The 25,896-nt window shown below is 48.5% G+C and overlaps 2 protein-coding genes across 3 annotated transcripts in view; one reads left to right on the top strand and one right to left on the bottom strand.

The window, feature by feature from the left end:
• Positions 1 to 15,346, top strand: part of LOC121587610 (vesicular acetylcholine transporter-like) — a 36,221-nt gene extending 20,875 nt beyond the window's left edge. Inside the window, exons 2-9 of one of the 2 annotated variants that reach the window (XM_041904565.1) lie at positions 9,854 to 9,933; positions 10,107 to 10,465; positions 10,525 to 10,702; positions 10,772 to 11,433; positions 11,974 to 12,096; positions 12,174 to 12,396; positions 12,711 to 12,911; positions 13,289 to 15,346. In XM_041904565.1, coding sequence (XP_041760499.1) covers positions 10,107 to 10,465; positions 10,525 to 10,702; positions 10,772 to 11,433; positions 11,974 to 12,096; positions 12,174 to 12,396; positions 12,711 to 12,911; positions 13,289 to 13,483 — 1,941 coding nt within the window. In that variant the 5' untranslated portion in view covers positions 9,854 to 9,933 and the 3' untranslated portion in view covers positions 13,484 to 15,346. Of the gene's footprint in view, positions 1 to 9,853; positions 9,934 to 10,106; positions 10,466 to 10,524; positions 10,703 to 10,771; positions 11,434 to 11,973; positions 12,097 to 12,173; positions 12,397 to 12,710; positions 12,912 to 13,288 lie in introns of those variants that run through there. The other variant, XM_041904563.1, reaches the window with a different exon arrangement.
• Positions 15,347 to 16,329: 983 nt separating this feature from the next.
• Positions 16,330 to 25,467, bottom strand: LOC121587609 (mitogen-activated protein kinase kinase kinase 4). Its single transcript, XM_041904562.1, has 8 exons — positions 25,030 to 25,467; positions 22,614 to 22,805; positions 20,266 to 21,840; positions 17,929 to 20,194; positions 17,560 to 17,848; positions 17,379 to 17,485; positions 17,119 to 17,298; positions 16,330 to 17,039 (listed from the first exon to the last, which is right to left on the bottom strand). Exons 1-8 carry the CDS (start codon positions 25,122 to 25,124, stop codon positions 16,950 to 16,952), a joined length of 4,794 nt encoding a protein of 1,597 aa, XP_041760496.1. The 5' UTR covers positions 25,125 to 25,467; the 3' UTR covers positions 16,330 to 16,949.
• Between the last annotated feature and the right edge of the window lie 429 nt (positions 25,468 to 25,896).

Below are 25,896 nucleotides of genomic sequence, written 5' to 3'. Positions count from 1 at the left end.
CTACTATACACAACCCAACCCAACACGCGCGATTGTGCGTGCGCGTGTGTAAGGTGCATAATGATCTATATACAACAACAAACAAAAACATATTTAACTTATACACCGCTAAAAGACAAACAAAACAAAACCAACAAACAACTGCAACCGAGTGAACCGAGAACATACATGGAAGAGAGGTTATAGGGTTATTATACTATTCAAAATATATATACATAAAAACATATATAGAAAAACAAATGAAACTTATGCATTAAAGCGCCGCCGTCTCACAGCGGCCGGAAGAGATCCTTGACCTTGACTGTAAACCATTTATTTTTTCCGTTCCGTTTTTTTTCACATCGCGATGTGACAGTATTGGATGCGAATGGGTAGCCAGGAGAAACACTAATCAGCAGCAAAATGATTGTGTAGTTATCAACACCTTCCGACACACCCCATCAAGGAAGGGAACTACTTACACCAGGCAGATCCCAAAAACATGCGCATGTTGTTTTAGTTTTTTAAGCTCCCTCTCAAAACAAATGCACCAAAAATGCAGTATAGTAGCGAACTCGTAACAGGTACGCAAAGTACGGGAGAATCAATGCAAAACCAGCACACACCAAAACAACACAGCAAACATATCAATGGTAAAATATCACGTTCAACAACAGCAAAACTTAAGATAAAAAACAAACTCCGTATTAAGCAAAAAGATAAGCAAAACAGAGGAACAAACGAGAGAGAGAAAATAAAATAGAACAACAAAGCAACCCAGGACAGAAAATGGAAGTTAAGTAAAAATAAACAAAACAAAATAACATCCACAAAATGGTATAGTTGGTAATAGTTGTATTTTAATGGTTATTAAATCAAATTCAAACGAAAATGGCATATGTATGTGTGTGTGCGTGAAAGTGGACACGTGTTTCGAAACGGACTGGTGAGCAGAAAAGGGTTGGAAAAGGGAGGGGAGGTGGGGGGGGGGGGGTGATTAATGTATGCGTACGAGGGGAAGTGCAGGCAGAAAAGGAGGGAATAACGATAGGAAATGATGTTGATGTTTGTCGAGCCAGGGAAGAGCTATTCGCAGGGTAAAGGAGTGTGTCGGTGAGCAATCGGAGGAAGCGCTGTAAGACGAAGATGGCTAATAACTGAAATAAACATATTTAGTTCGACATTAAAATATAACCTATCTACCCGTGGGTGGCTTGAATGTTTCAGTATGATTTCAATTGAATTATGTTGTGTTTTAAGACACTCGAGCTAGATGACAATGTGTGGGGCTAAGTGTACTGCTTCGCGTCAAGTGCATACTAGAGAGTGCATTTAGCGCCCTCTAATGGCAATTTTATGTACTACAGGAGACAGTTGATCTTTCTTGTCATATTCATTTTTCATTTAACATTTTGTTTAGTTTAACCGGTTTACATGACAAAAGCGTTTATAATAGAGTATGTTATTGTGTATAATCACCCTTTTCCTATGGAAATACTCAAAATTACTTACACTAATGGCTACGGTGAATCTAACCCATCCAAAACAGTGTTCACGATTCATCGCAATCAACTACGCGAAAAACCTCAACTGCAATAATTGGGAAAGTTTTGTAAAATCTACCCTCGAATGCTCGCAATTCTCTTTTGCCGGTGGTTGCAAAGGTGGCCGCCCCTTCTCTGAACACAAATCCCCCGCAACAGGAAATTATACCACCACCACCCCAGTCAGATGAAACCATAGAAAGATGAAATCCTTTTTGGATGGTCGTGCGTGCCCTTTTCTCAACTACCGGCACCAAATGAATAAATTAAAACACAAACCCTCGGATTTCCCGTTCACTGTACCACCGTGCACAAAGCAGCAGCAGCAGCGGATGTTTCCGGTGTGTACAAAAGAAATAGCGCCGCTTATCCTGCCTTTATAGCGTTGCCATTTCCTGCCCGTTGTGTTGCTGGTTGCTGGTGAACATGGCAAACAACGAGCGACGACACGCTTAATAATAAAGATAAATAAATGCTAAATTGAAGTTTAATTAGGAGACACCGCTTGGTTTACGGATTTTCGTTTACCAGGCTCTAATTTTGCTAGTTTATTTTTTAGTGTGCGTTTTTTTGTTACAGAACATTGCACTGTTGTTTTATCCTGCGACACTTCTAAATTGCTGCGGCAAGCGAGTTATCCGTTTCGTTCCATAAAATTAATGTTTTGTGTAATTTGTGTTGGGGGACAACCAAAGCACCCCCCAAAAAACCCCACCCCCCCTCTCCTTCTGATCGATCATTTCGTTTGCATATCTGCACAGTTGGTGGCACGTGCCGGTAGACCTTGGGCCCGATTCACCACACTGCTGCTCGCTGCCGGGTTGATGATGCTTAACCCCATTCAAGAGGACGGAACAAATCCGATTCTGTCACGCCATTGCCAGCAATTGGGTGGGGAGGAACGGATACGAGCAGGCTCGAGCGACCAAGAAATACGTCCCGAATAAAACCACCACGCTGGCGGCACGTGCACAATTGCACAAGTGTAGTTGCTGTGGCGGGTGGTTGGACACACTGATTATCCGATTGTAATTACGACGGGCACACGTGGACGGGAGCGGGCGAGAGTCAACATGTATCATGGGGGACGGGGGGGGGGGCGGGTGAACAATGCCACCACTTGACAAGGACAATAAAATAAAACATGGACCTTTTTGGTGTTGGTGGTGGGCAAAGGAAAGAAGAAACTCTAACAAGGTTATAGGGATGTGGAAATGGTTCGTTGGTGTTTGCCATGTTTTGACTATAATCGTCGCTTAGACGTGTATTCATTATGATCGGTTGTAAAGATTCTAAAACGTGTTGGCTTAAGATAAAAATGGATGGCCTCTAGCGCTCAAAGTTGCTCATAATTATTTGTAACATTAAAAACAACTGCAAAAACGCAACGAACAAGCAATATCCTTTCAATCAACAGCATAATCCGAACAGATGACTCTGTAGGAAGGATTCTTGTACTAATTGAACGAGACACAGACAGATTATTCAATTAGTGGTTAGCGCCTTGAAAGATGAGATGATGTCTTGATGGAGTTTTTTCAAACCTGTTCCCGGACAGTGAGGTGATATTTCTTTAGATTTGAGCAACCAGGAGCAGCACTATGAGTTGATGTACGTTTAAAGTGAATTGAACTGGTTGAAAGCAAACCAAAGAATCTTTTGCTCCTAACCCATTTTTTCACCATCATAAAAAAGTGCCAAACACTGCTTATGTGTCCCTTTAAAGCACCCGGTAGGTAGACACGTTAGCCAGTCGAGATTCGGGTTCGGGGCTACCAAGCTATCCGCCCCGTGTGTTAGCCACACAGCCGACGATAGCCGACGAGAGTGTACAGTGTACGCAGGGGAAAAATTGAATTACATTAAACTCTGACTCGATTCTAACGCCATTACGGGTGGCCGGCGTTGCCGATCTGCCTCTCCCGGTGCTAGATGATGAAGTTGATGGATGGTCGTGTGGCGCTCCACACATGCGTGGAGTTCCCCACCGCACACTGCCCGGGAAAGGACGGGCGGGACGGGAATGTTTTTAATAGAGTCGAACTAATTGGATCAGCTCACGGTCGGCCGTGTGTGATTTTTAATTGGACACGGTGTTGGTAAAAGGGATTTTTTTACGTGTTCCTAATTATTCAATCACGCAAAAAAATGCTTTAGGAATTATGTTTTATTGATGTTGAAATTTAAAAGCTGAATTCATTTTTTTATAGTAATTTTGTTTTAATGTTAGCATAAAATGAAGCAAAATATAATTTGCTTCTCAAAGTATTGCTCGCATATCTTACAGCTCTCTGCTTGAATTAGCGTTTAATTAATTACAGTCGACAGTCGATTTATGTTTCCTTTACCGCGAGAAATGCTCCAGACATGCTTATCACAAATCATTTCTACTACATCATCTACCATCGGACCAACATCCCATACCGTGTTAGACCTGAAGACATTTGCCAGAACACCAGAAAATAAGAACCCTCACCTGTCGGTCGATTAACCGCCAGCAAGGACAGAGACGGCTTACAGATTGAACTCGTTACAGCCTGTCATTTGCAACGACGCTTATCCTCCCGTGTCCGCTCCAGAACGATCCGTTCTGCCCACCACACCCTTGCAACTGCAGATCAAAAGACTTTCCCGTTCCTTTCTGACTGTGTAGTGTAGCGATTTGTATAAAAATCGATAAATTACATGCTACCCCTGCTCGGAATGCCGTCAGCCGGATGGACAGCTTCCATCCGCTGATTCTGTTTTGCGATCCGCCGGAAGCTGGTTTTTGCTGGAAATTCTGGAAATTCCCTCCCCACTCGCAAGTCAATTCACGCAGCTTCACCTTTTCGAACTGCTGCCAGAGTTGGCTGCTTGTACGCGTACAACATAAAAGCCAGACTACATGCTTTATTTATGCTCGTCGGAACGCAGCATTACCTTTCTTTACGTTCAGGGCTTTTGTCAGCCCAGTAATAGCATTCAGCAGCAGTAGTAGCAGCAGCAGCGGCAGAACATTTGTAACAATATCTTAATTAACACTAATGGAATCCTTACTTCGGTGCCGAGCCCGGTAGAGATTCTGTTGCCTTTTGCGGATGTTTTTGGCCGCAGTTTTCATCAAGGAATAACATCATCAAACCAACCAACCCCCCCCCCCCCAAACCAAAGTACGGGCGAGAGAAGCCCAGGGAAAGTGCGAAAAGGTGAACAAACTTCTTCATTTTCACGTACCAACTTTGCGCTCGTTTTGGCGAATGGCGAAGAAACTTTTCCATTTCCCTTGTTCTGCTGTTGCTGCTGCTGCTGATGTGGAGTTTTCCGCATCGTATTTCCTTGCGGTATACGCTTGGTGGGATGCTGTGTTGCTGTGTTTCTTTTCCCTGTTTCTGTATCTTATCCTGATGCTAGTGCTGTGTTCGAATTACGCCTAGCTGGTGCGTTGAAGTGTGGGAATTTTTAACGACTGTGCATGTTTGGGGATGGTTGTCTTAAAGATGCCTTAGCAGCACACGGTACGAGTCTTGCTTGTAATAGGATCGCCAATTGCCTGGTGCGAAAGAAAATTGTGGTAGAACTACGTAACCTGTTGGATAAAATCGAGGCATAGTAATATGAAAGAGCAAATGCAATGTTTTGACAGTCACTTATATGGCTTTAATAAAACCAAATCGCTGCATATTTGCATATCCTTTGCATGTTAATTAAGCATAATAATAATCGCTTCCATCACTGCCATAAAATCGTTCGCAAATGCGTTCTATTTAAATATTCCCTGCAATACTATACGACCAAAGGTTATGTCTGCAATAATACGTATCGTGAACCATTCAACGTAGAAACAAACTAAATTCACGTTTTCAATATTTGTGTCCTTTTTCAAGTCGTAAAAAAAACACAACGCTGAATGTAGAACATAATTTAATGCTATTCTTTTTGCGAAAGAAAAGAAGAGTTTACGCTGAAAAGGAGAAAATAACAAGCAAAGGAGTGGAAGAACAGAGCCTCCACAAAACAAAAAGGTTAGGGTGAAAGGCAGAAAACAAACAGCAACAAAAAAAAACAACACCAACGTTGCGTCGTTAACGAATCAAACCCCAGCAGGCGGGTGCGGTTTTCGCACGGGCATGGTAACATGTTAAGGTAAGCAGGTTGTTTACCTTAAAGGGAAACGTCTTGAAGGAACGGCTGTTTGAGCTGTTTAAACGCTGTATAAACCGTGTTTTGCCTGCACAAAAAGGCGAACTTTCTATCATGCGCCATGCGCATTTCCAGGTGAGTTTATGGATGAAAAAAAGGCTCCCTCAAATGACTATTCTATCTTTAAATGAAACAGATTGTTTTGTGATAACTCGAACGTTGTCGAACAGAGTTGAGCTGCGTTAGCACGTAAAGAACAGCCACCAAACCTTCTCCTATTGGGTTTGGCACGGAGAGTTTACTCTAGCTTTACTAGCCTAAAGCAAATGTGTGTGTGTGTATTTTATCCCATTTGACGGGAGGGGGTTTCATTTAACGGTTTGGCTAACGGTCTTTCGTTTCATGTTTCACTAGGGAGAGATTTAGAGAGAGAGGGAGAGAGAACGAGGGGGACGATGATTTAGATTCTCGGCATGTATATTTACCTGCTACATACACACGTGTCTGGGTGGTTTGACGGTAGCCGATGGTGGTGCTGCGGTGGTTTGGAGTTACACGTGCCACGGGGACGCCACACGCGTTTGCGCGTAGTTACAGGATAACGCAACGAAAAGGTAATGATGTAAGACGTGGTGAGAGCGATGGGTAAACAGAAAACCCAAGACTTGAGGGAAAACTCGTTCTTAGTTCTTTTTTATCCTCCTAAATTTTAGCTTTAAATTATGCGAATAGTGATTAAACCTTTATCGTTGTACGGACAGAAATGAAATTGATTATTACACAAGCCTAATAGAAACATGTTGGGGGTTTCTTTGCAATATCATCGAGAATAATACAAGTCTAAAACGATAATAATAAAACAAACATTTAACATTTAAAAGTAGACACCATAATTAACAATAACCTTTTCTTGTCACCTCTTTTTACACAGCAGCTACCCCTTCTTCCGGCTAAAATTTCACTCGCAAAAGGTCAAGCTGAAATCACACCGACAAGCCAAATAGGGAGACAGCGTCAACCTCCCCCTACCGTCTGCCGTTGAATGCATTTTATTTGTGCACAGTCAATCGATCGCCACTAATTTTCCGTTTTCCGGCCACTGTTGGTCGTACGCGGGGTTCCGCACAGTAGTGAAGAGAGTTTACAAACGGAATGGAAGAAAGCTAAGCTTGCCTTTAGCTCCTCACAACCACATTCGCAGATTGGGAAGATGGACAAAATGGTCAACACAAAGGAGAATCCTGCATGTACGACAGCAGCACAAAGAATGGTACAAAGTACGGTCGTCACCCTGCGAGAACAAGGAGTGCTATCCTTGTACTTGCGCGCGGTTCTTTCTTCCGGGTTGCCATTCTTTTGCTTTTGCTACACACGTATACGAACAAAAGTAGCTCACCTCGCTGCCCCTTCGCAAAGGCAAATCCTGCGCTTCAAGCACCATTGATTTTGGGCCACCACGGAGTATCTTCACGCAGTAGTAAGAGCCCCCAGTAGAGGCAGCCTCTTGCTACACTCGAAGCAGAATGCGCGTGTGTGTGTGTGTGTGTTCGTGTTTCCAAGGGCTGATCCCACTCGTACGCCTCCTTTACACAGGATTGATTAAAGGTGATAGTACACGGTACCACCACCAAGCTGGTCACCACTCCACTTGGACTGACGCTGAAGTGCTGCTGGCGGTAGTAGTGATGGTGGTTTGGGATTACACACCAGCTTCAATTTCACAAGCACAGCCTGCTTTGTGGCACAAAACTTGGCGAACAGAAAACCTTTTCAATTTCAGCCAACAATTGAAGGACTTCCGCATACACATACACACACGCGCACACACACGCGCACGCACAATGGGTGAAATCCGAGCATCAGCAGCCGTGTTTCGGTAGAACATGGTTAAACCGTTGACTAAGCTTGCTTCGTTAGAGGGAAATTCAATCTTCCACAGCATGTGGTGGGAAAAGAAAGCCCTCAGCTGTAGACAAACTTTTTGACTCGCAGAAAGTGGGGAAAAGAGGGCAAGATGGAGAGAAAGAGAGAGAACGGTATCCATCTATACCATCCATATCCGTTTGCCGATCCAACGATGCTACTGCTGCTGCTGATAGTTGTTCATGGTTGGTTCGTTACAATCGCCACGATGCAATGGAACGAAGTGCAACCGTCCAAGGCAGGATGCACCAACACTTCGCCACCAACTTTAGGAACTTTGCGATCAAGCGGATTAAGTTTCATCATTACTTGCGCAAAGAGTTGACGTTGCTTTATCGTCCTTCAGATACAAAGGACGGATGAAAAGAAACGGATTTAAGTGGTGCGATAGAGAAAATCAATTTTCTCTGATGAAGATTTTAAAAGCTGCTAGTACTCCTTCTTCTTTTCCTGAAATCATTATTAAAAGCGAATTTAATCAATGGTGCCAACAAGGTGTGAATGGACGCTTTTAAAATGTCGATCATATTTTTAGACTTTACCGCTTCCATCCCGTAAATCGTAAATCCTTCTGGCGCAGCAATAATCTCACCATGAGGTTTTCCAACCCCGTTGTTGTTTTTTTTCGCTATTCTCCAGTCGGCCAATATCACACAGCAGGACGCCATCGACCGCCACGTGGTGTGGTGCGTGGTGTCTTAATCCGCACCGGCTAAAGTCCTCCGGTGAACATGCGGCGCGCCCCACGGGGTTCCTCGCTGCATGAACCCACCGTTTGCAACCAGTTGGCAACAGCATCAAACAAACGTTGTTAATTCCAATTGAACGTAGGGCAGCGGCAAAGGTTTCCCTTTTGCTTCTTTCTTTCACCTTGCCCGGCACTGTGCTGGCGTTTTTATCCGGGGGAGCAAACAATTTCATCTAATGTCACCTGCAACGTGCCATATTATCCGCGCTGGGGTGACACGGCAGAACCCGTGGGTGTGTGCTGGTGGTGACGAGTGCTGTCGCTGTATCTGCATTTAAACGGAAAACAGTATTGAGCCGTTCGATCGCAAGATGAAGAACGCGCGCGGCGTGAAATGTTATTTTTATGTCGTTTTGATTGCTGCTGGAATGGTTTGGTATTGTTTTAGCGTTGGAATGGGACTGGGGGACAATACAAACGGGAAATAGGGTTCGACGTCGTCTGGGTCGATATGATAGGGGAAATTGGGAACAAAGTTTACACACGTGGTTGTTTTCCATTGTGTCATAGACAATTGTGCAGGGATGTGAAGAATCTTTTTACCAATATTATCCCCTGAATTGCTGAATAAGTCAATTTGTGTCTTTAAGAATGGGAAATTTCATCCTCAGCATCCCAACAGGACCAGTTGTGAAGGTCAAATACCTTATATATTGGTGATTATCTTGTGATACTTGGTCAACGATCAAAGGTCTTTGTATACTTGCATTTCAAATGTACTAAATTAAGTCTCTTCAGCAACTTTTGTTGTAACTTTGTGGATATCGTTCATCTACTGCTTTACTCTGTACGATCCTTATTGGACAATGATTTCAGTAAGCTTTCTATGGTACGACCTCCGACCTAAATCGTCACTTGCAGAACGCTCCCTGAACGTTATTAAATGGCCGCTTATCGCGTCTCACATCACATCATTATATCCTATGAAAAGCATCCAATGAAGGCCTTCATCTCTTCTCATCTCATCTCCATCACCTTCTTGAAGGTCTTCGGGGAACCCAGCAGTTCCAGAAGAGTATCGGTAGCAACAATCTGAGTTGTAGCTAATTGACGAAAAAGATGAAGCATCGAGTAGCAGCAATTGAGGTCAGTACTACGGCAGGTATAGGACCAGGAAGAACATAGTATCAAAATGCAGCGACGAAAAACTATAAAGTTCATCTTCAATCCATATCAAATCCCCTTTCAACAATGTTGTGTTGAATGTCATCCATGTTTGAAATGCATTTTTTTCTGCTATTCCTTTGCAATCCATTGCCAATCCATCTCCACCTCACCCTCTGGTCCTGCGATCCTTCCCCTTTCTCTGTGATCTTTTCACCGATTTCTCAGCTCCCGATCAAACGATTCTTCGCCCATAATAACGAATTGTACTTGATTTTTCTACTCATTTGAACGTATTCCATCCATCACCATGGATCGACCATCAACCTAAACCAACGCTAACCGCCATCGACACCATCCCGGAATGTCCGGACTTCATTACATTGCATTTACCATTGATCGTGCCACCCTGACCAACTGATCACCCCTTCAGGATGGAAAGACTCCATCCTGCAACTGCCGAAGAAATGGCTCTCGACATCGGAAGCTACCGACGAATTTGGATTCCCCCAGGTATGTGGTCTGTATGTGTTCTCTAGGGCCAACAACTGCGACGCATTCACAACATCGTACCGACCGATCGTTTTAATAAAGTCAGGCTAGGCCTATGCATGAATGTAAAAGAGCTTGCCACCATGACCCGTTACTCATCGCAAACCGCGCTGTTTGTTTTACTCCCTGCCCAGATGCTGCCCAAGGTACCGCTCCCGACGGTGGAACAAACGATGGCCGAGTACGTGCGGGTGCTGCAACCGATCGTCACGCCGCAACAGCTCGAGCGGACCAAATCGATCATTAAGCAGTTTAGCGCCACGATCGGCCCGAGCCTGCAGGAGTACCTGCAGGCGAAGCGGGAAGCCGACGACAACTGGGCGTACTACTACTGGCTCAACGACATGTACATGGACAATCCGCTCCCGCTGCCGATCAACTCGAACCCGGGCATGGTGATGCCACCGCGCAAGTTCACCACCGTTAACGATCTGGCCCAGTTTGCGGCCCAGCTAATCGACCAGCTGATGGACCACAAGGAGATGCTCGAGGGGTTGGTCTCTTACCGGACGCCGTTGTTGGAGCTTTCATGCCATTTCCTTTCCTTTCCAGCGGCGGCTTGAAACAGGAACGGGCGACCTCCCGCGAGAAGGGGCAACCGTTGTGCATGGCACAGTACTACCGGCTGCTCGGTTCCTGCCGACGGCCGGGCGATCCACGCGACAGCCAGTACCTGCCGCCGGGCGGAGAGCAGTCCGACGCACACGTCATTGTGTGCTGTCGCAATCGCGTAAGCAGTAGTCGCACGTTTAAGACGTCACTTTTCCTCTACTAAATCCCCCTCGCTTTTTCCCCTCAGATGTACTGCGTCCCGGTAAAGGCGGGCGATCGTGGCCGGCTGAACGAGAACGAGCTGGCCGCACAGCTGCTACACATTCTGAACGAAGCGCCCGGCCTGCCCGAAACGGAGGCAACCGTCGGCATTCTTACCACCGAGCCCCGACCGAAGTGGGCCGCCGATCGGGAGCTGCTACTGCTGGAGGAGCAGAACGCCCGCAACATTGAGCTGATCGAGACGGCGCTGGTCGTGATGTGCATCGACGAGCCGATCCCGCTGTCGTACAATGCGCGCGGCTTCAATGGGTCACCGGCCGGGGCACACTATGCGGGCGGCCGGGACGAAAGCAACATGGCGCACGAGATGATACACGGCGGGGGCAGCGCGTGCAACACGGCCAACCGGTGGTTCGACAAGACGATGCAGCTAATCATCTGCAACGACGGTACGTGGGGCCTTTGCTACGAGCATTCGCCGTCGGAGGGCATCGCCGTCGTGCAGCTGCTGGAGGGCATTCTGAAGCGCATCGACGAGGCGGCGACGGCGAAGGATGGTCCCAGCGCGGCGACCTCGGACCGGCTACAGCTGCAGCAGTGCCATCTGCCACCGCCGGAGCGGCTGGAGTGGATCGTCCGGCCGGAGATTGAGCGGCGGCTGCGCGAGGCGGCACGTTCGGTGGATAAGTACGATTTAGCTCGTTGTGCTTCGTGTAACCATCGTAAACAATTATTCATACAAAAATTTCACTAATGAGTTGTTATTTGAGTCACGAATCGCATTACACAGATGAACCTCTTAAAGTCATGAATCATTTGAGAATCACTTCAATCTTTAAAGTGAACAGATTCAAGAAAAAGACAAAGGAACAAACATTCCAGATACAGATAGGTACTCTGATTAAGAGTAATCAACTGAATGAATTCTCAAAGTTAACCAATTACCTAGAATTTAAAATTATGATATCAAGATTCTTTATTAACCGAATCGAATCACGAATCTAATACTCTATGACTCATGAATCTCTAAAGATTCCATACTCTTCAGAGACACGCATACATCTTAAGCAATTTATAGCCCTTTAGATATTCCAATGTCTAAAGATTCGTGAATCTAAAAAATTGAGATTCAGATTCAACTTAATGAATCTAAATCTGAGTAACCCATTGAATTGAGTTGAATCCCTTCGCCTATACCTCATTACTACTTAACCCCTCACATTCTAGACGGATTGAGGATCTCGACTTCTACGTCTACCGGTACAAGCCGTACGGGAAGAACTTCATCAAAGCCTGCCAGGTCAGCCCGGACGTGTACATTCAGCTGGCACTGCAGCTCGCCTACTACAAGTAAGTGGCGGACAGCGATGCAAACGGCCATTTGCAGACATCATTCCTCGCTCCCACTCCCACTCTCGTCGTTCCAGGCTCTATGGACATCTGGTCAGCACGTACGAAAGTGCCTCGACCCGGCGGTTCCTGCTCGGGCGGGTCGACTGCATCCGCTCCGCCAGCCTGGAGGCGCTCGAGTGGGCCAAAGCGATGTGCCAGGGCGAGGGCGCGAACGTGACGCTCGAAAGCGACAAGGAGGACGACTACAGTGCCGAGGCCGCCGGGGATGTCAAAAAAGTAACTTTCAGTATTTACAGTGTATGTAAAGAACCAATGCAAAAAGCAATCGCCCTCTCCCCTAATTCCCTTTTCCCCTATCCCGTGAGATCCTTGGACACACGCTCACACACACACACACACAACTCCTCTATGATTCGGCCAGCTTCCTTCACCTCTTCCTATTCGAACACATCGAATTATCGCTGCATCCTTGGATGTGAGAGGGTTGCCTAGAGACTCGCGCTAGACTAATATTGTGCGTATGCTTTTCCGACGCTTGGTTGCGGTTTTTCTTTCCTCTTTTTGGTTTTTTTTTCGGTACTTTTTTTGTTTCCGCTTGTTGTCATCTACAGAAGGACCATCTGCGGGAGCTGTTCCGATGTGCCGCCGCCCGGCAAACCGAGGTCATGGTGCAGAACATTCTCGGCTACGGCATCGACATCCATCTGCTCGGGCTGAGGGAGGCCTGCCGGGAGCGGGAGGGGATCTTGCACGAGCTCTTCACGGACGAGTGTTACAAGATTGCTAACTGTTTTCTTCTTTCCACTAGCCAGGTACAGGGTAGGGAAAGGGAGGGGAATGACGGAGGAGATGAACTTGCACTTGGATGACACGCACTAGACGGCACCCCACCATGTACATGCGCACCGGGATAAGCATAATGATATCTACTGCACCAACGCACCGAATGCACCCCTCCCCAAAAAGCACCACTGTGGGTACTGCACCACTGTTTTATTTCAATTGCACCCCGCTGCACCCTCGGACAGATATGGAGCCTCGGCGCCACACCCCGTGGAGCTCATCGAACATATTCGGAAGGACAAAGTCGCCGTTTTGAATCATTAAAATTAACTCAACTTTTTCTTCTATTTCACTCCCGCAATCATTCGCTTGGCGCACTCTCCCTCCCTCTTGCAACATATTTTAGGTGGCCTGCTCGACCAACAGCTTCATGGGATATGGACCGGTCACACCGCACGGCTACGGTGCGTCGTACAATCCGCACCCGAACGAAATCATCTTCTGCCTTTCGGCCTTCTTCACGTCGGACAAGACGAGCGCGTCCCGGTTCGCCCGCTCACTGCAAGATTCGCTCGACGCCATGCGCGATTTGCTCTCCTAAGCGGCATCATAACACACATAAGAAAAACTCCCCCTCTTCTTCTTCTTCTTACTAAAAACAAACATGTTCGCTACTAATTCGCGTATACATCGCCGGTGGCCTTAAACGAACGAACACGAACACGGAGAATGGAATGGAGCGCAACGGAGAGTAAGAAAGATCGTGAAGATCGCTTGCAGCAGCAGGAGCAAAGGTGTAGTGCGCTAAAGGGAGCGTTCACATGAAACATATCAAGAAAACGAAACATATCAGTTTTAATCCAAATTGGTCTGTGTACAGCTTTCGTATCGTGCGATCTTTCCCGGGCAGATCCGGGAAGATTCACACCGATCGCGGAACAACCAAAGAAACGGATACATATCATTAGCTTGTAAGGGAATGGTGGTGCTGAAAGGCAACTTCCGGCCGCCGATTAGTGTTACTATATACAAAACTATAACAACAGTAGGGACAAGGGAAGGATAGGAATTGTTTGTTTGTTTGTTTGTTGTTGTTGCTATTTCTCTCCCCTTGAAGGCGTGTGGGGCTTTCGCAAAGTATTACACACACGTTCCCCCCCGCTGCTTATTATTGTGATTTTACCCGTTATTGATTATTATCAATTCATCAAAACTGGATAATCGTGTAGTAGCAATATATACATATAAACATACCACACTTCTGTTGATCGCGTACAGCCGATTGTCGTGCACCCGGTTGGTGATGCAGAGACGTTCGTCCCTTTAAGGGTGGTGTGTGCGCGATTGGAAGTTTTGGTTGATTAAGCCCAATGTAAAACATTAGCAACATTATGTAAGTGCAGCTAAAATCCGTTGCTTAATGCTATCGCAAATTGTTGATGTAGTTGTGATTCTTGTTGTTAAAAGAAACCCGATTTTAAAGCACTTTCTATTTATCCAATAATATGGGACTAAAGCATTTATCATTCCAACTGATGGCAAGCGTTAAACCATGCGTTGTTGTTAATAAGTTCACTTCAAAAGGAACATCGTATCGAGAGAAAAAAAAACAAGATTATTAGCATAACATGAAACAGGGTGACCACTTTCTTTCAGCAGGTGGAATGTACACTTATATTATCTTAAACAAATGCTTAGAAACTTTACTTGCTTACAGAGATGTATTTTAGTAAAGTAAAACCCAAGAATGCGTTTTAAACGTAACGGTTATGTTATGTGCTTTTGTTCAGGGCTTATTTACACCAGATTCAAGCTAGTCATTATAATTGTAGCAAATATTTAAAAGACATGTTGATTGAAAATCCACTTTTATGAGTTGCGCTACTGCTAAACAGCGCAACAAAAAAAACCCACAAAACTATCAAAGTTTATAAGTAACGTATTGAAAAGGCTATCCTATTGAAGTAGCATCGGAAAATGCATAAGGCACCGCGCAAACACATTGGTGCAAGTGTGCGTGTGTGTATGTGCATTGGCAGTGCATTTATAGTTGTAGTAGTAGTAGTATAGCACACACCTCCATGGCATGGCATGAGCTCAGTATATACATACATACATGTATACATATTTAATATGCCCGCACAGTATAATCTTGTCCATTCATCATTAGGCGCATGGAATCGAACGATTCAGGTAAAAACGTATATAACAATATATATATTACTAACTATTAGCATATTGGAAAAAAACCGAAAGATTTCATCACAATCGTGTGTCGACCGATAATCGTTTGCATCGTGAACAATGCGTGAATCCCCGCGTTTGGAAAGGTTAGTGCAGAAGAATGTAATAGAGAATGGCAGAAGAAGCCGATAAAGAAGCCGTGCACAGTATAAACTGTCAATTGGAAAAATTGCTTCGAGCACTGGCTTGCTACGATCGTTTGCGGCAGGTTGTGTCCGGCAAGGAAGGAGCTTCACTTCACGGTGCATTGGACACATTACTATCGCACGCCATACACATATCAACACCATTAGGAACGATTAGCATACATACATATCGATAACATATCGGCTCTATAAAAGCATAGTAAAGGAAACAAAAACGAAACAAATCCTACCACTTTAGCGGATCAGGCCCCGCCAAAGTGTCTCCTACACATGTCACATTTTTAAGCGTCGATGACACGCACCACGCACCCATCGCTCTCAACGCAAGCAGATGTTTGCAGTTTTGCGCGGTAGAGTAAACGCAGCAGCAAAATCATGCATTTGGCTGTGGCGCGTGGTAATAGCGTTTAGGGATTATACACAGCCATTTAGGCTGTGGTGTTAGGTATGGTGTTGTTGTTCAATGAGTGAACTATTGCTAGCATTTAGTGGCGTGTGTATACATGTTTAGACGGGCGTTTTCTGTTAGTCTTAGCATCGTGCCGGGTGGTGGTGGTGGTTGGCGCGTACCGAGTATTAAACTTGCTTTTAGCTTTTAGCAACGTGTTTAAAACGGTGTTTAACTCTGCTGTCGCTGTAGACTACTGCTGTGTTGTGCTTATCCCGCGCGTAACATATGGTTTAAGTTTCCGCACGCGATCCATTCGTGGCCAACTTCTTGGAACAGCTTAAGTAAACAGTAAAAACAAAAATCACATTTTACTCAGAACGTGCTTATCGAAGGAAACGACTCGAAATACGAGTTGGGAGTGTTTAGTACAATTAAAAATACCCCATAATCATGATGGTCTATCGGCTGCCATGCCCTGTTACGCAGTAAGCCTGTTACGCAAATGTCGGTCGTGTGCGTGTTGTGAGTGAACGTACTATAATAAATCAATAATAACAAAAAGAATCAACTACCCGTACAGCAGAGCAAAACCAAAACGTTGTGTTGCTTTATCGTTGCATTCAGTTCTTTCCAGATCAAATGTTCAGATATTTACCCATGAAATGGTAGGTTTTTGCATTGCAGATTACTGCACACAACATGTATTATTTTGTGTTTAAACACTTCGTACAAACTTGGAGGTCCTGTCGCTGTCTCTTACGTTTAAAAATATACCCGTTCATTCTTAATCTAATAGGTGTTTGATCACTGACAATTACGTAAGTATATATAGAGCAGCAGTTTCTATTGGATCGAAAACCAAAACAGTAGAACGTGGAGAGGCAGTCAAAAACGAAGTAAAACCAGAAATTGGGGCCTGGGGAGGTACACATGTTTAAGTAGTCGGTGTTCTACTAAGTCCTATTTGCGCATAGCGCAGTGTTTGTGGGGAGTGTTTTTTTTTACTTACTACGGAGTAAAACATGTATAATTTAGTCATACTTACGGACACACACACAAATATATTACGACGAAACAACATTAAGCACTGGCCATCAATTATGTTCCCTTCGGTTTTGTTCCTTTTCCTTATCCTTGCGTGTGTGTGTGTTGGTGTGAATACCTCGCGATTTAGGCAACACTGTGTACACTCTGAGTGTATTCTTTCCCAGGTTAAGTAAAACTAATAGCAGTAAACAAAACAAGACTATTTGCCTCCGCGTCTTAACTAACACGCGACAAGAGTCCTAAGAGCTGGCGCTGGTAGTAGACTTTAAATTCCGCCGGAATGTTCCACGTAGCTTCTTGTCGATTGCCTCAGGATCGTAGAAAGTAAACTGTAAGAGATTGAGTAGGTTATTCATGTAACTTCTCGTCCTTGCCCGATGACCCCCTCCCCTCGAACAAGCTTTTTACCTTGCAGAATATGTGCTGCAGCAGCTCGTCCGCCTTCTGACGATCCTTCGGATCGTGCTGCAAACAGATGCCGACGAAATCTTTGCCCTCTTCGGAGAGATTTTCTGGAATTTCGGGCGATTCGCCCATGCCCACTTTGAACATGATTTGAAAGTTCGAATCAAACTGATGCCACGGTCGCTGTTGGAGGAGGGTTTGGAATAAAAAGCAGTTTAAGAAAAAGAGAAAAATGCAAACCAATCGAACGCGGATCTACTTACCCGTCCCGATGACATTTCTACCACGACACAACCAACCGACCAGATATCGGCCGCCCGGCCATGCCCTTCCGTGTTGTTGCGTGTGAACACTTCCGGGGCCATATACGCTGCGGAGTAAAAACAAATAGACACAACCATTAAGAGACTGTACTGTATTCAAACACTACACCATTCCGCTTACCTTGCGTCCCGACGTATCCCTTCAGCTCACCCGCCATCGTGGTGTGGGCCTGTATCTTGACGGCCGAGCCGAAATCGCCCAGCTTCAAACAGTTGCCGTCCTTGTGCAGGAATATGTTGGCCGTTTTGATGTCGCGGTGCACGACGCCGTTCCGATGCAGCTCGGCGACGGCCGACAGCAGCTGGTGCGTGTAGCGACGCGTTTGCGCTTCCGGCAGTCCTCCGTTCAGCTCGACCAAGCTCTCGAGCGTACCCTCCGGGCAGAGTTCCATGAAAATGATTAGCTCTTCCTGCGAAAACAAATGAAACGAACATGATTATTACACCCATTACGATTGCCGTCTTCTTCCGCCACCCCCGGTCCACTTACCCGGTGCACTTCCACCCCGTAATACTTCACCAGGTGCTGGTGGCTGATGCCTTCGAAAATCTTCAGCTCCTCCGCCACCTTCCGTATGGCGGCCGTTTCGCCCGGCTGTATGGCGATCTCCTTCATCGCCATCAGCTCGCCGGTCGAGTTGTTCACCGCCGTGTACACCTTGCCGAACCGGCCCTGCCCAATCTTGATGCCCCGGTGCCAGCTAAAGTTGACGCTACGCGCCCGGTTCAGCGAGCGGCTGTAGTAGCTAATTTCCTTCACATTACCGATCAGGTTTCGCTCCCGCAGCCACTCGTCCAGCTCGCAGTCGAGCTTGTTTACCGCGTCACGCACACGCAGCTGGCGCAGCGGGCGCGTACCGTGGACGCACAGCTCACCCGCCACCAGCGACGCTGCGTTCGGTGTCGAGGGGACGCGCAACTTCACCTCGGTCACGTTATCGCAGGACGTCTGCTTGCGGTACAGGTCGGCCGCCTCGATCGGGCTGTTTGTGCGCAGCATCACGCCGTCCTCCCGCAGGCTGAGCTGATTCTGGAAGCTTTTGCTCGGCAAGTTAACCATCGGAATCGAAGCCCGGCCCGTCGTTACGTTGGGCGTGCCACCGCCCGCCGCTGCTGCTGCTGCTGCTACTGCTGCTGCCGACGGTGACGGTGACGATTTGCGCGACCGCGGCGACTTGCGTATGCGCTCCGGCTCGCGTATGTTACCGATCACGTGCGAGATGCATGCGTCCATCTTGAGCTTCAAATCCTCAAACTCCGCATCGGTCAGGTGGCTGGTGCAGAGCGGATCGCATGCGGCAATCAGAAACTCCAGCCCCTGGTTCGCCCACCGGGGCCGCAGACCGCGCCCCCGCTCGCACCGCTCCATCACAAAGTTCATCCACAGCTTAGCGAACTGTATGATCGCCTTGGCCAGCATCAGCTCGGACTCGCCGTCCCGGCAGTTGTTCAGCCTGGTCTCGTACAACCGCGCCACATCCTTGTGGTACTCGAACCCAAACTTGTACCCCTGGTGCAGTATCTCGCGCACCCGCGTCAGCGCCCCGAGACGATCGATTTCGTCGAACTCTTCCAGCGATTCGTCCGAACACAGCAGCTGCAGCTCCTCGATCACGGCCGCCAGCTTGTTGCGCAGCAGCAGCGCGTTTCGTTTCAGCATCTGCAAGCTTTCCACCACCTCCGAGCAGACGGGGCTGTGCGTGTGGCCAATCTGGTTCGCCGGATCGGGGGCGCCTCGCGCACTGCGCCGCAAGCTGCCACTGCGCAGCACCACACCGACCAGGTCGAGATCGTCACCATCGTCACCACCGTTGAGCAGCTCGCTCTCCGAGTCGTCCTCGCAGTGATCGCGATGGAAGTCGGCATGCTCCAGATCACGGAACAGCGTCTTAGCGAACGCCATCGTTTTCAGTGCCTTCTCGCGCGACACCGTAAACATGCGCTGCGTCTCGCGGCACAGCGCAAAGAACTGCCACTTCTTGCCATCCGTCGTCGAGTCGATCTGCTGGCTCTTCTCCATCAGCTCTTTCAGCTGGCGCATCATATCGCTCCCGGTGCGCTCCAGCACCCGCTCGACGATGCTGCAGAACCGCCGGGCCGCCGGTCCGTGCTCCCGCGGTATCATCGGGCTGATGAGCTTGGTAAAGCGCCACTCCTCATCCAGCACCGCCTTCTGGTGGCCCTCCGGCACCGTGTCCAGTATCCACTGTTCGCACAGCTCCAGGTACAGCTCGAAAATGTTCCGCACCGTCTCGTCGAACAGCTCCATCTGGTGCATGTACTTGTTCAGCTCCTGCTCCCGATCGGACAGCACCGTGTTGATGTGCTTCTGGAACCGCTCCCGGTGTATCATGGCGAGCGTAAGGCCCTCCTTCAGCTCCTTGATGTGCTGCTCGAGGCTGAGCGGGTTCGGTTGCTTCGGGCGCGTTTCTAGCCGCATCTTCAGAAACTCGTGTATCACCTCGAGCGGGATGAGCGACAGGAACAGGAAGGCGGACACGTACGAGGGAAGGTTGAGCTGCTTCGCCTCCTCGCTCCAGGCGCCGTACCGGCGCAGCTCGATCTCCTGTTCGCGCTCGAGCGGCGGCTCTATGCACGGCACGTCCTCCTCGTCGAAAAGGCAGTCGTCCTCCTGCTGGCGGCCCGGCTTTTCCAGCGTCAGCTGTGCCTTGCGCAGCACCACGTTGTGCAGCCGGTGCAGGAACGTGAGCGATTTGCCCAACCCACGACACTTCAGCACATTTTCGATGTATTTCCTGCAAGGAAGGAGGGTGATGGGGAGGTTTATCAAACGAGAGCTTCGCCCAAACTTCCATTTCCAACTCACCGGTATAAGGCATTTCCCATGCTTGAGGCCGACTGGGCCGACAGCTCCGTCAGTGTGTGTTCGTTGTAAAAGTTTAGATTGTTCATGTACCGCCCGTACTCGGTGTCGCCTGGATACGGTCGCTCCCGGTTAAGCGACAGGTCGGAAAAGTCCGTCTCATCGCTGTTCACGCTCTCGGACGCGCTGCCATCGCCTGCGCAGCATCCACCACCGTCCGCAAACTGGACCCGCTTCGAGCAGTTACTGCTTGTGCCCGATCCCGACCCGGACGTGCTGCCACCGCCTCCGTTCGCACTGTAATGTGCGCCACTGTCCGCGCTGCTGCCACTTTCGTCCTGCACCGACGACGAGGACGACCCTTCCGCATGGTGCTCCATGATGGGCCAATGGATGGACGATTCCTTCTTCGACGGACCCTGCAACCGGGCGAGCAGCTTGCCCAATATCAGCAGCGTCATACGGTGCTGGCGCGTCATGTTGTACCACAGGCACATCGCCTTGACGCGATTCACGAACGCTTCGCTCTGGTACACCGGGAACGCGCTGCCCATCGCACGGGACGACGGAAATAGGCACTCCTTCGATTCCAGCCGCAGCAGCAACTCCTCCACCTGCTTCATCGCGGCCGTCTGCACCTCCAGACAGTCCTTGCAGTACATCGACAGGCAGCCGAAGCAGAACCGATTGTCCTCCACGCCACCAGTGGTGGTGGCCGTCTCAATACCGCTGTCCGCCGTGGTCCCGGTGCTCGTTTCGCTTCCCGCCCGCCGCACGGCGGACGGTTTGCGCTGGAAGCGAAAGGACATAATTTCCTCCAGCAGATCGCCGATCTCGTGCCGCGCTTGGCACAGCAACCGGTCCTGCTGCTCGATCGATCGGTCCGCATGCCAGGCCTGCAGCTCGAGCCAGATCAGATCGTTCACGTGCGTCTGCCACAGCCGCTCCTCGTTCGACAGGACGCCCGACCGGGCTGCCCGCTCCTTGTCCACGCTACCAAGCTTGATCAGATCGGAAAAGGTCGCGTGGAAGTTGATCCTGTTCTGCGGTATCGCACAGTCGACCGTCCGCGCCCCGCCCACACCCTCGACAATGCCCGGCTGGCTGTTAAAGATGACATCACGGTACGCGACCGGCGGTGCCGAGATCCGGCACCCAACCGGCCGGGACGTTACGCTCATGAACCGATTGCACGACTCGATCAGTGTCGGCGGCGGGGCGGGCGATCCTGCCGCACCACTGCCGACTGCCACCAGCCCACCTAGTCCGCCCGGAACCGATAGTGGCAAGCTTTCCGCTCGCTCCTCCAGCACGGGCCCGCCCGCTCCAGCCGGAAGCTGCGAGCCGTAGTTGGCAGATGCACGCAGCGGCAGTACGGTGGCAGCGGCCGACATTTTTATGTCTCGCTCCGAGTCACGCAGCAGCTGGGTCGATCGTTTGTCGCTGCGTACCTTCTCCTCGCCGTTCGCCGGTTCCATGATCATCTGGTTGAGCAGGGCGCAGTCGACGGTGTTGCGCCGGTCGGTTCGCGGGCGGGCCAAACGGCCACCACCCGTACGCATCTTCACCGTTCCCTCCCTGGGGGGAAAAAATAGAGCAAAAGAGGGGGCATAAAAATTTAACTTAAACATAAATGTGTACACAAACGAGGAATGACTTTTTTAACGCAAATATACACACAAGTCTTACGCGTGACCACAATTGATTTCTAATCTGATAACGTCAACAAATAGAAGGAAAACGAACTCCATTCGTTTTTGATAAATCATCATGGCCTTAGTTTAATACTCGGCTAAACATTGCACTCTTGAAAACGCGTGTGTTTCTGTCGATTATGTGTGTTGCTATCATTTAATAGAAAAATTGTGTAAATGTATAACAGAAACTTCAAACAAATATATTAATTGCAGCACCACTTCTAATCGCTCTTACACATACAGGCGCACGGGTTTTGCTATTTAAAAACGGTAATCTTGGGAGTGGAGCGAAAACGCACACTTCCTTCCAGGCTATCGAGCGCCTATTTTTAAACGCCGTCTTGTTGCGCTTGACATTCGTTTGCAATTTTTATCTAATCATACTCAAGCAATGCACTTTTGATCCGTTTTTTACTTCATGTGTGTGTTTGTGTGTGCGTGACTGTGTGTGTTCGCTCGTTGCGTCTAGCTACGCTTCCATAACGATCGATCGGACCCCGGACCTCCCACGAACCACCGTAAAAAGGGGGGGGGGGAGGAAAGGCACGTCTTTCCAATCGGCAATAAAAGCATGGCAGTGTGGCATCCCTTCAACTCCCACCCGCCCCCCTCCCCCCCCCCCCCCCCCCCCCACGGAAACACCACCATACTCACATCCTTTGCTTGCTGCTGCGGTTTTTGTTCTTTATGCGCGTCCGCGGCGGCGTACTGCCATACTGATCGGCCCACTGATTCAGCACCTCGTCGATGGACGACGCGTGTAGCGCTTCCTCCAGCTCCTGCGACTCGGTCGAATCGGCAAATTCCTCCCCGCGGAACTGTCGCGTGGCGCCCGGTTCGGTATTGCTGGAAAAAAGGGGAAAGAAGAAGCACATGTAACGAATGCTGGTACAGCCAGCTGGACCGGATGTGCGTCCGAGTTCGATCGAAAGTGTGTGTGTGTGTGTGTGTGTGTGTGTGTGTGTGTGTGTGTGTGTGTGTGTGTGTATGTGTTTATGATGGTTCAAACGCACTTAAACGCACTGTTTTTTAAAAGGAAGAATTTCCCTTTCCTTTGCTATTTCCCACAAACAAACGGACACACACAGCGGGTTGCCGATGGTGGCGGACGGTAGACGCGAACTAAACCGATACGCGGTAACCCTCCCGGCAGCAGCACAGACACCAAAAAGAAGGTGTTGGGTCGGGCTGTTTCGCGCTCTAGCAGCCAAATCAAGACAAGGTTCTTATCTTATCATCAAGCGCACGATGTGTGTGTTGCCTGCTGCTGCTGCTGCTGCCCACTGGATACCGCCCGGCGAGGTAAAGGTATTGTGAAGGTCTCCTTCACGACGGTGAGATCGGGGGGATTCTTTTGCTTCTCTTTTTTCAGTTGCTGTTCGTGTTGTATGCGTAAACCGACAAGCCATTGGTAGAAACCCCTATACCGAACTTAGGACATACAGTTTGATCGTTTAATGGACCGGGCAAGAAGGCAAGAGAGAGAGAGAGAGGATCCGACTTTACATTGTAGCTAGCTGCAATATGGAAGGGATTTTCCGAGCCGGGCGATGCGATTTTGATGAATAATGTCACCCAACTGTTGATCCAGCTGACGAATGTGTGCTGTGCGTGTGTGCTTTGGATAAACAAGTAAGCATCAATAGATTGCACAGATCGCGTACACAAAGCATTCCAGCAAGCATTGCTAGGCATTAGAAAAATGGAAATTGTCCATACTGCATACGTCACCGACAGTTCGATCGGTTGAACGTCACAAGGCAATCAAGCAGAATACGCTGCATTAATCGTAGCCGCTCTTTTAGCAGCAAGCTCACACGTTACGTACGATACGTACAAAGGGGGCGCAAACTAACACAGCGCCACATCGTCGCCGCCACTAGTACGCGTTTTTGCCGGCACCGACACGTGTCCCGTTCACGCGTTAATTCGCGCTATCGCCTAGATAGTGTGCCAAGAGATGGGGGGGTGGGTGGGTGGTAGTAGTGCCGTGTATTACTTCCCATCCTCTGATCGCTTATCATTAATTATACAACACGATACAATGCGCCCGATCCATGCCCGCATCCCCCCGCCCTTTGTCTTCCCGGTGTGGCACGATCAGTAACAACGTTTCCCGGACAAATGCTGCAAAACCACAACCTTCCATCCGAAAAAAAAACAACAAAAACCGGCAATTGATTGTACACTGCCCTCACCCAACCCCGGATCACCATTTGAAGTGGATTGTGGGCTGATATGGCGGCTGTGGGACTTGATGGAACATTGTCACTGACCTTTTCCCGGTTCTCCCGATAAGATCGTGTATCTCGCTATCACGGGCCAGGTGGGTGGGGGGGAAGGTTTTAATTTTGTTTTAATGAAAGCTCTCAAACACACAAACACGCACGGAAAATCTACCGCCTCAGGGGTATATTAGAGATTTCACGACACTCCCGTCCGCACGGTGGCAACGCACTGCCGTCGACGCGGTAGCGACACGACGCCAGCCGATCTCTTTGCGCTAATTGTGACGACAAACAATGCGCAAAGAGGGTTGAGTGGGGGGATATGTTACGCTGAACCCTATCAGCCCGTTTCTACCCGGTGGTAATGCCCTAAATTAGCTGACGAAGTAGATTTTGGAGTGCCGTCACTAACACATTTCCTTCAACTTTCTGGCTCGGATAGTGGTGGTGGTTGTTGTCGCTTGCTAGAGCCCTCGATGGGCTATTTTTGCGCCACAGGCCGTTCGCGATCGAATTACACACGTTCATTATGCGTTTGTGGTGGGGGGGAGCAGGGGGTAAGTGGTCCAAGCCGCATACCGTCGCACGGTCCATTACTGCTGAAACGACGCATCGTTCAATCGTGTAAATGCCACCACAAAAAAATCCTACAAGACACACACTATCACCCTTTTGCCGCCCATCATTTATCGTGACCTTCGGGCCGTCTCGTTTGTTTGTTTAGTAATACTCTTCGGCGGGCTTGTCCTCCCCCTCCTAGCCACCCAACCGTATGGTAGGTATTGGCTAGTAGTGCTAGCTCTGTCTGGTTCCGTATGTTACGCACAGGGCACAACACTTACCTGCAGACCGTCTCGGTACTGTCACTGTCCTCATCCTCGTCGGTGCTAAAATCAATCGGTATTCCGACCCGCTGCTTCCAATCCGCATCGGCCATCGTTCGGCCGGGGGCAGAGTGTACCGTCGGAGCGACCCCGTGCTGACGACACAATCGCCGTATTGAGCACCCTCCTGCTCCTTCGTCTTCCGCCTACCAGCACACGATATGCTCACCAACCGATTGCAATGCTTTGAGGCTGCCGTCGGGCGTACATTGTGGCGGGCGCAGCACCAAACCACTGACGACTTGGACAAATTGGAAACTTGTACAGGTTTTTCACCCAGCCTGTCTACGTAATGCCACCTTGTGCAGCGCGCAGCGGTCGGTTTCGCGTGCAGTACCCAACTTTCCCAGCTGTTGCAGTTCGGGTGATGACACCAAAACAACAAGCTGCAAGTTCGAGCGGCTGTCAAACCAACGAAGAAGCAAAAAAAAAATGCTATCGAGCTGTCAAAACACACTGCCAGTATTTTTGCCAGGGGATAGCAATTTTACGTAGATTTTCTTTTGCCCCCCGACGAATTGCTTGTTTTTGATGAAAATGATATTAGATCTTAGTTGAGGTTAATTTTAGACAGAATAATCGCATAATAAATTCAATAATAGCACGTATATCAGACATGATCAATTGCTAATCTTTTCACCTCAATTATAACATGCTATAAGCAACCTTAAAATCTTTTAGAAAGTCAACAAAAAAACTCTCTCAACACATTAAAAACATAGAAATATAACGGAGAAAGTCCGAGAAAAACATTACCAACAACTTCAAATTCGAACAACATTAACCACAGGGTGGCTCTGACAAGGAAACTGACAGCATGCAGGA

Source organism: Anopheles merus, chromosome 2R (genome assembly GCF_017562075.2).
Source record: "Anopheles merus strain MAF chromosome 2R, AmerM5.1, whole genome shotgun sequence".
NCBI lineage: Eukaryota > Metazoa > Arthropoda > Insecta > Diptera > Culicidae > Anopheles > Anopheles merus.
Note: the sequence above shows the minus strand (reverse complement) of the source record. Positions and strands in the feature narration are given on the sequence as shown.

Excerpts from the sequence above, each read along its gene's own strand:
- LOC121587609 (XM_041904562.1), bottom strand. The coding sequence starts at position 25,124 with ATGGCCGATGCGGATTGGAAGCAGCGGGTCGGAATACCGATTGATTTT. Across the intron at positions 22,806-25,029 it reads AGTACCGAGACGGTCTGCAG|CAATACCGAACCGGGCGCCA; the intron begins GTAAGTGTTGTG and ends CCTTTTTTCCAG. Across the intron at positions 17,849-17,928 it reads ACGGGGTGGAAGTGCACCGG|GAAGAGCTAATCATTTTCAT; the intron begins GTAAGTGGACCG and ends TTGTTTTCGCAG.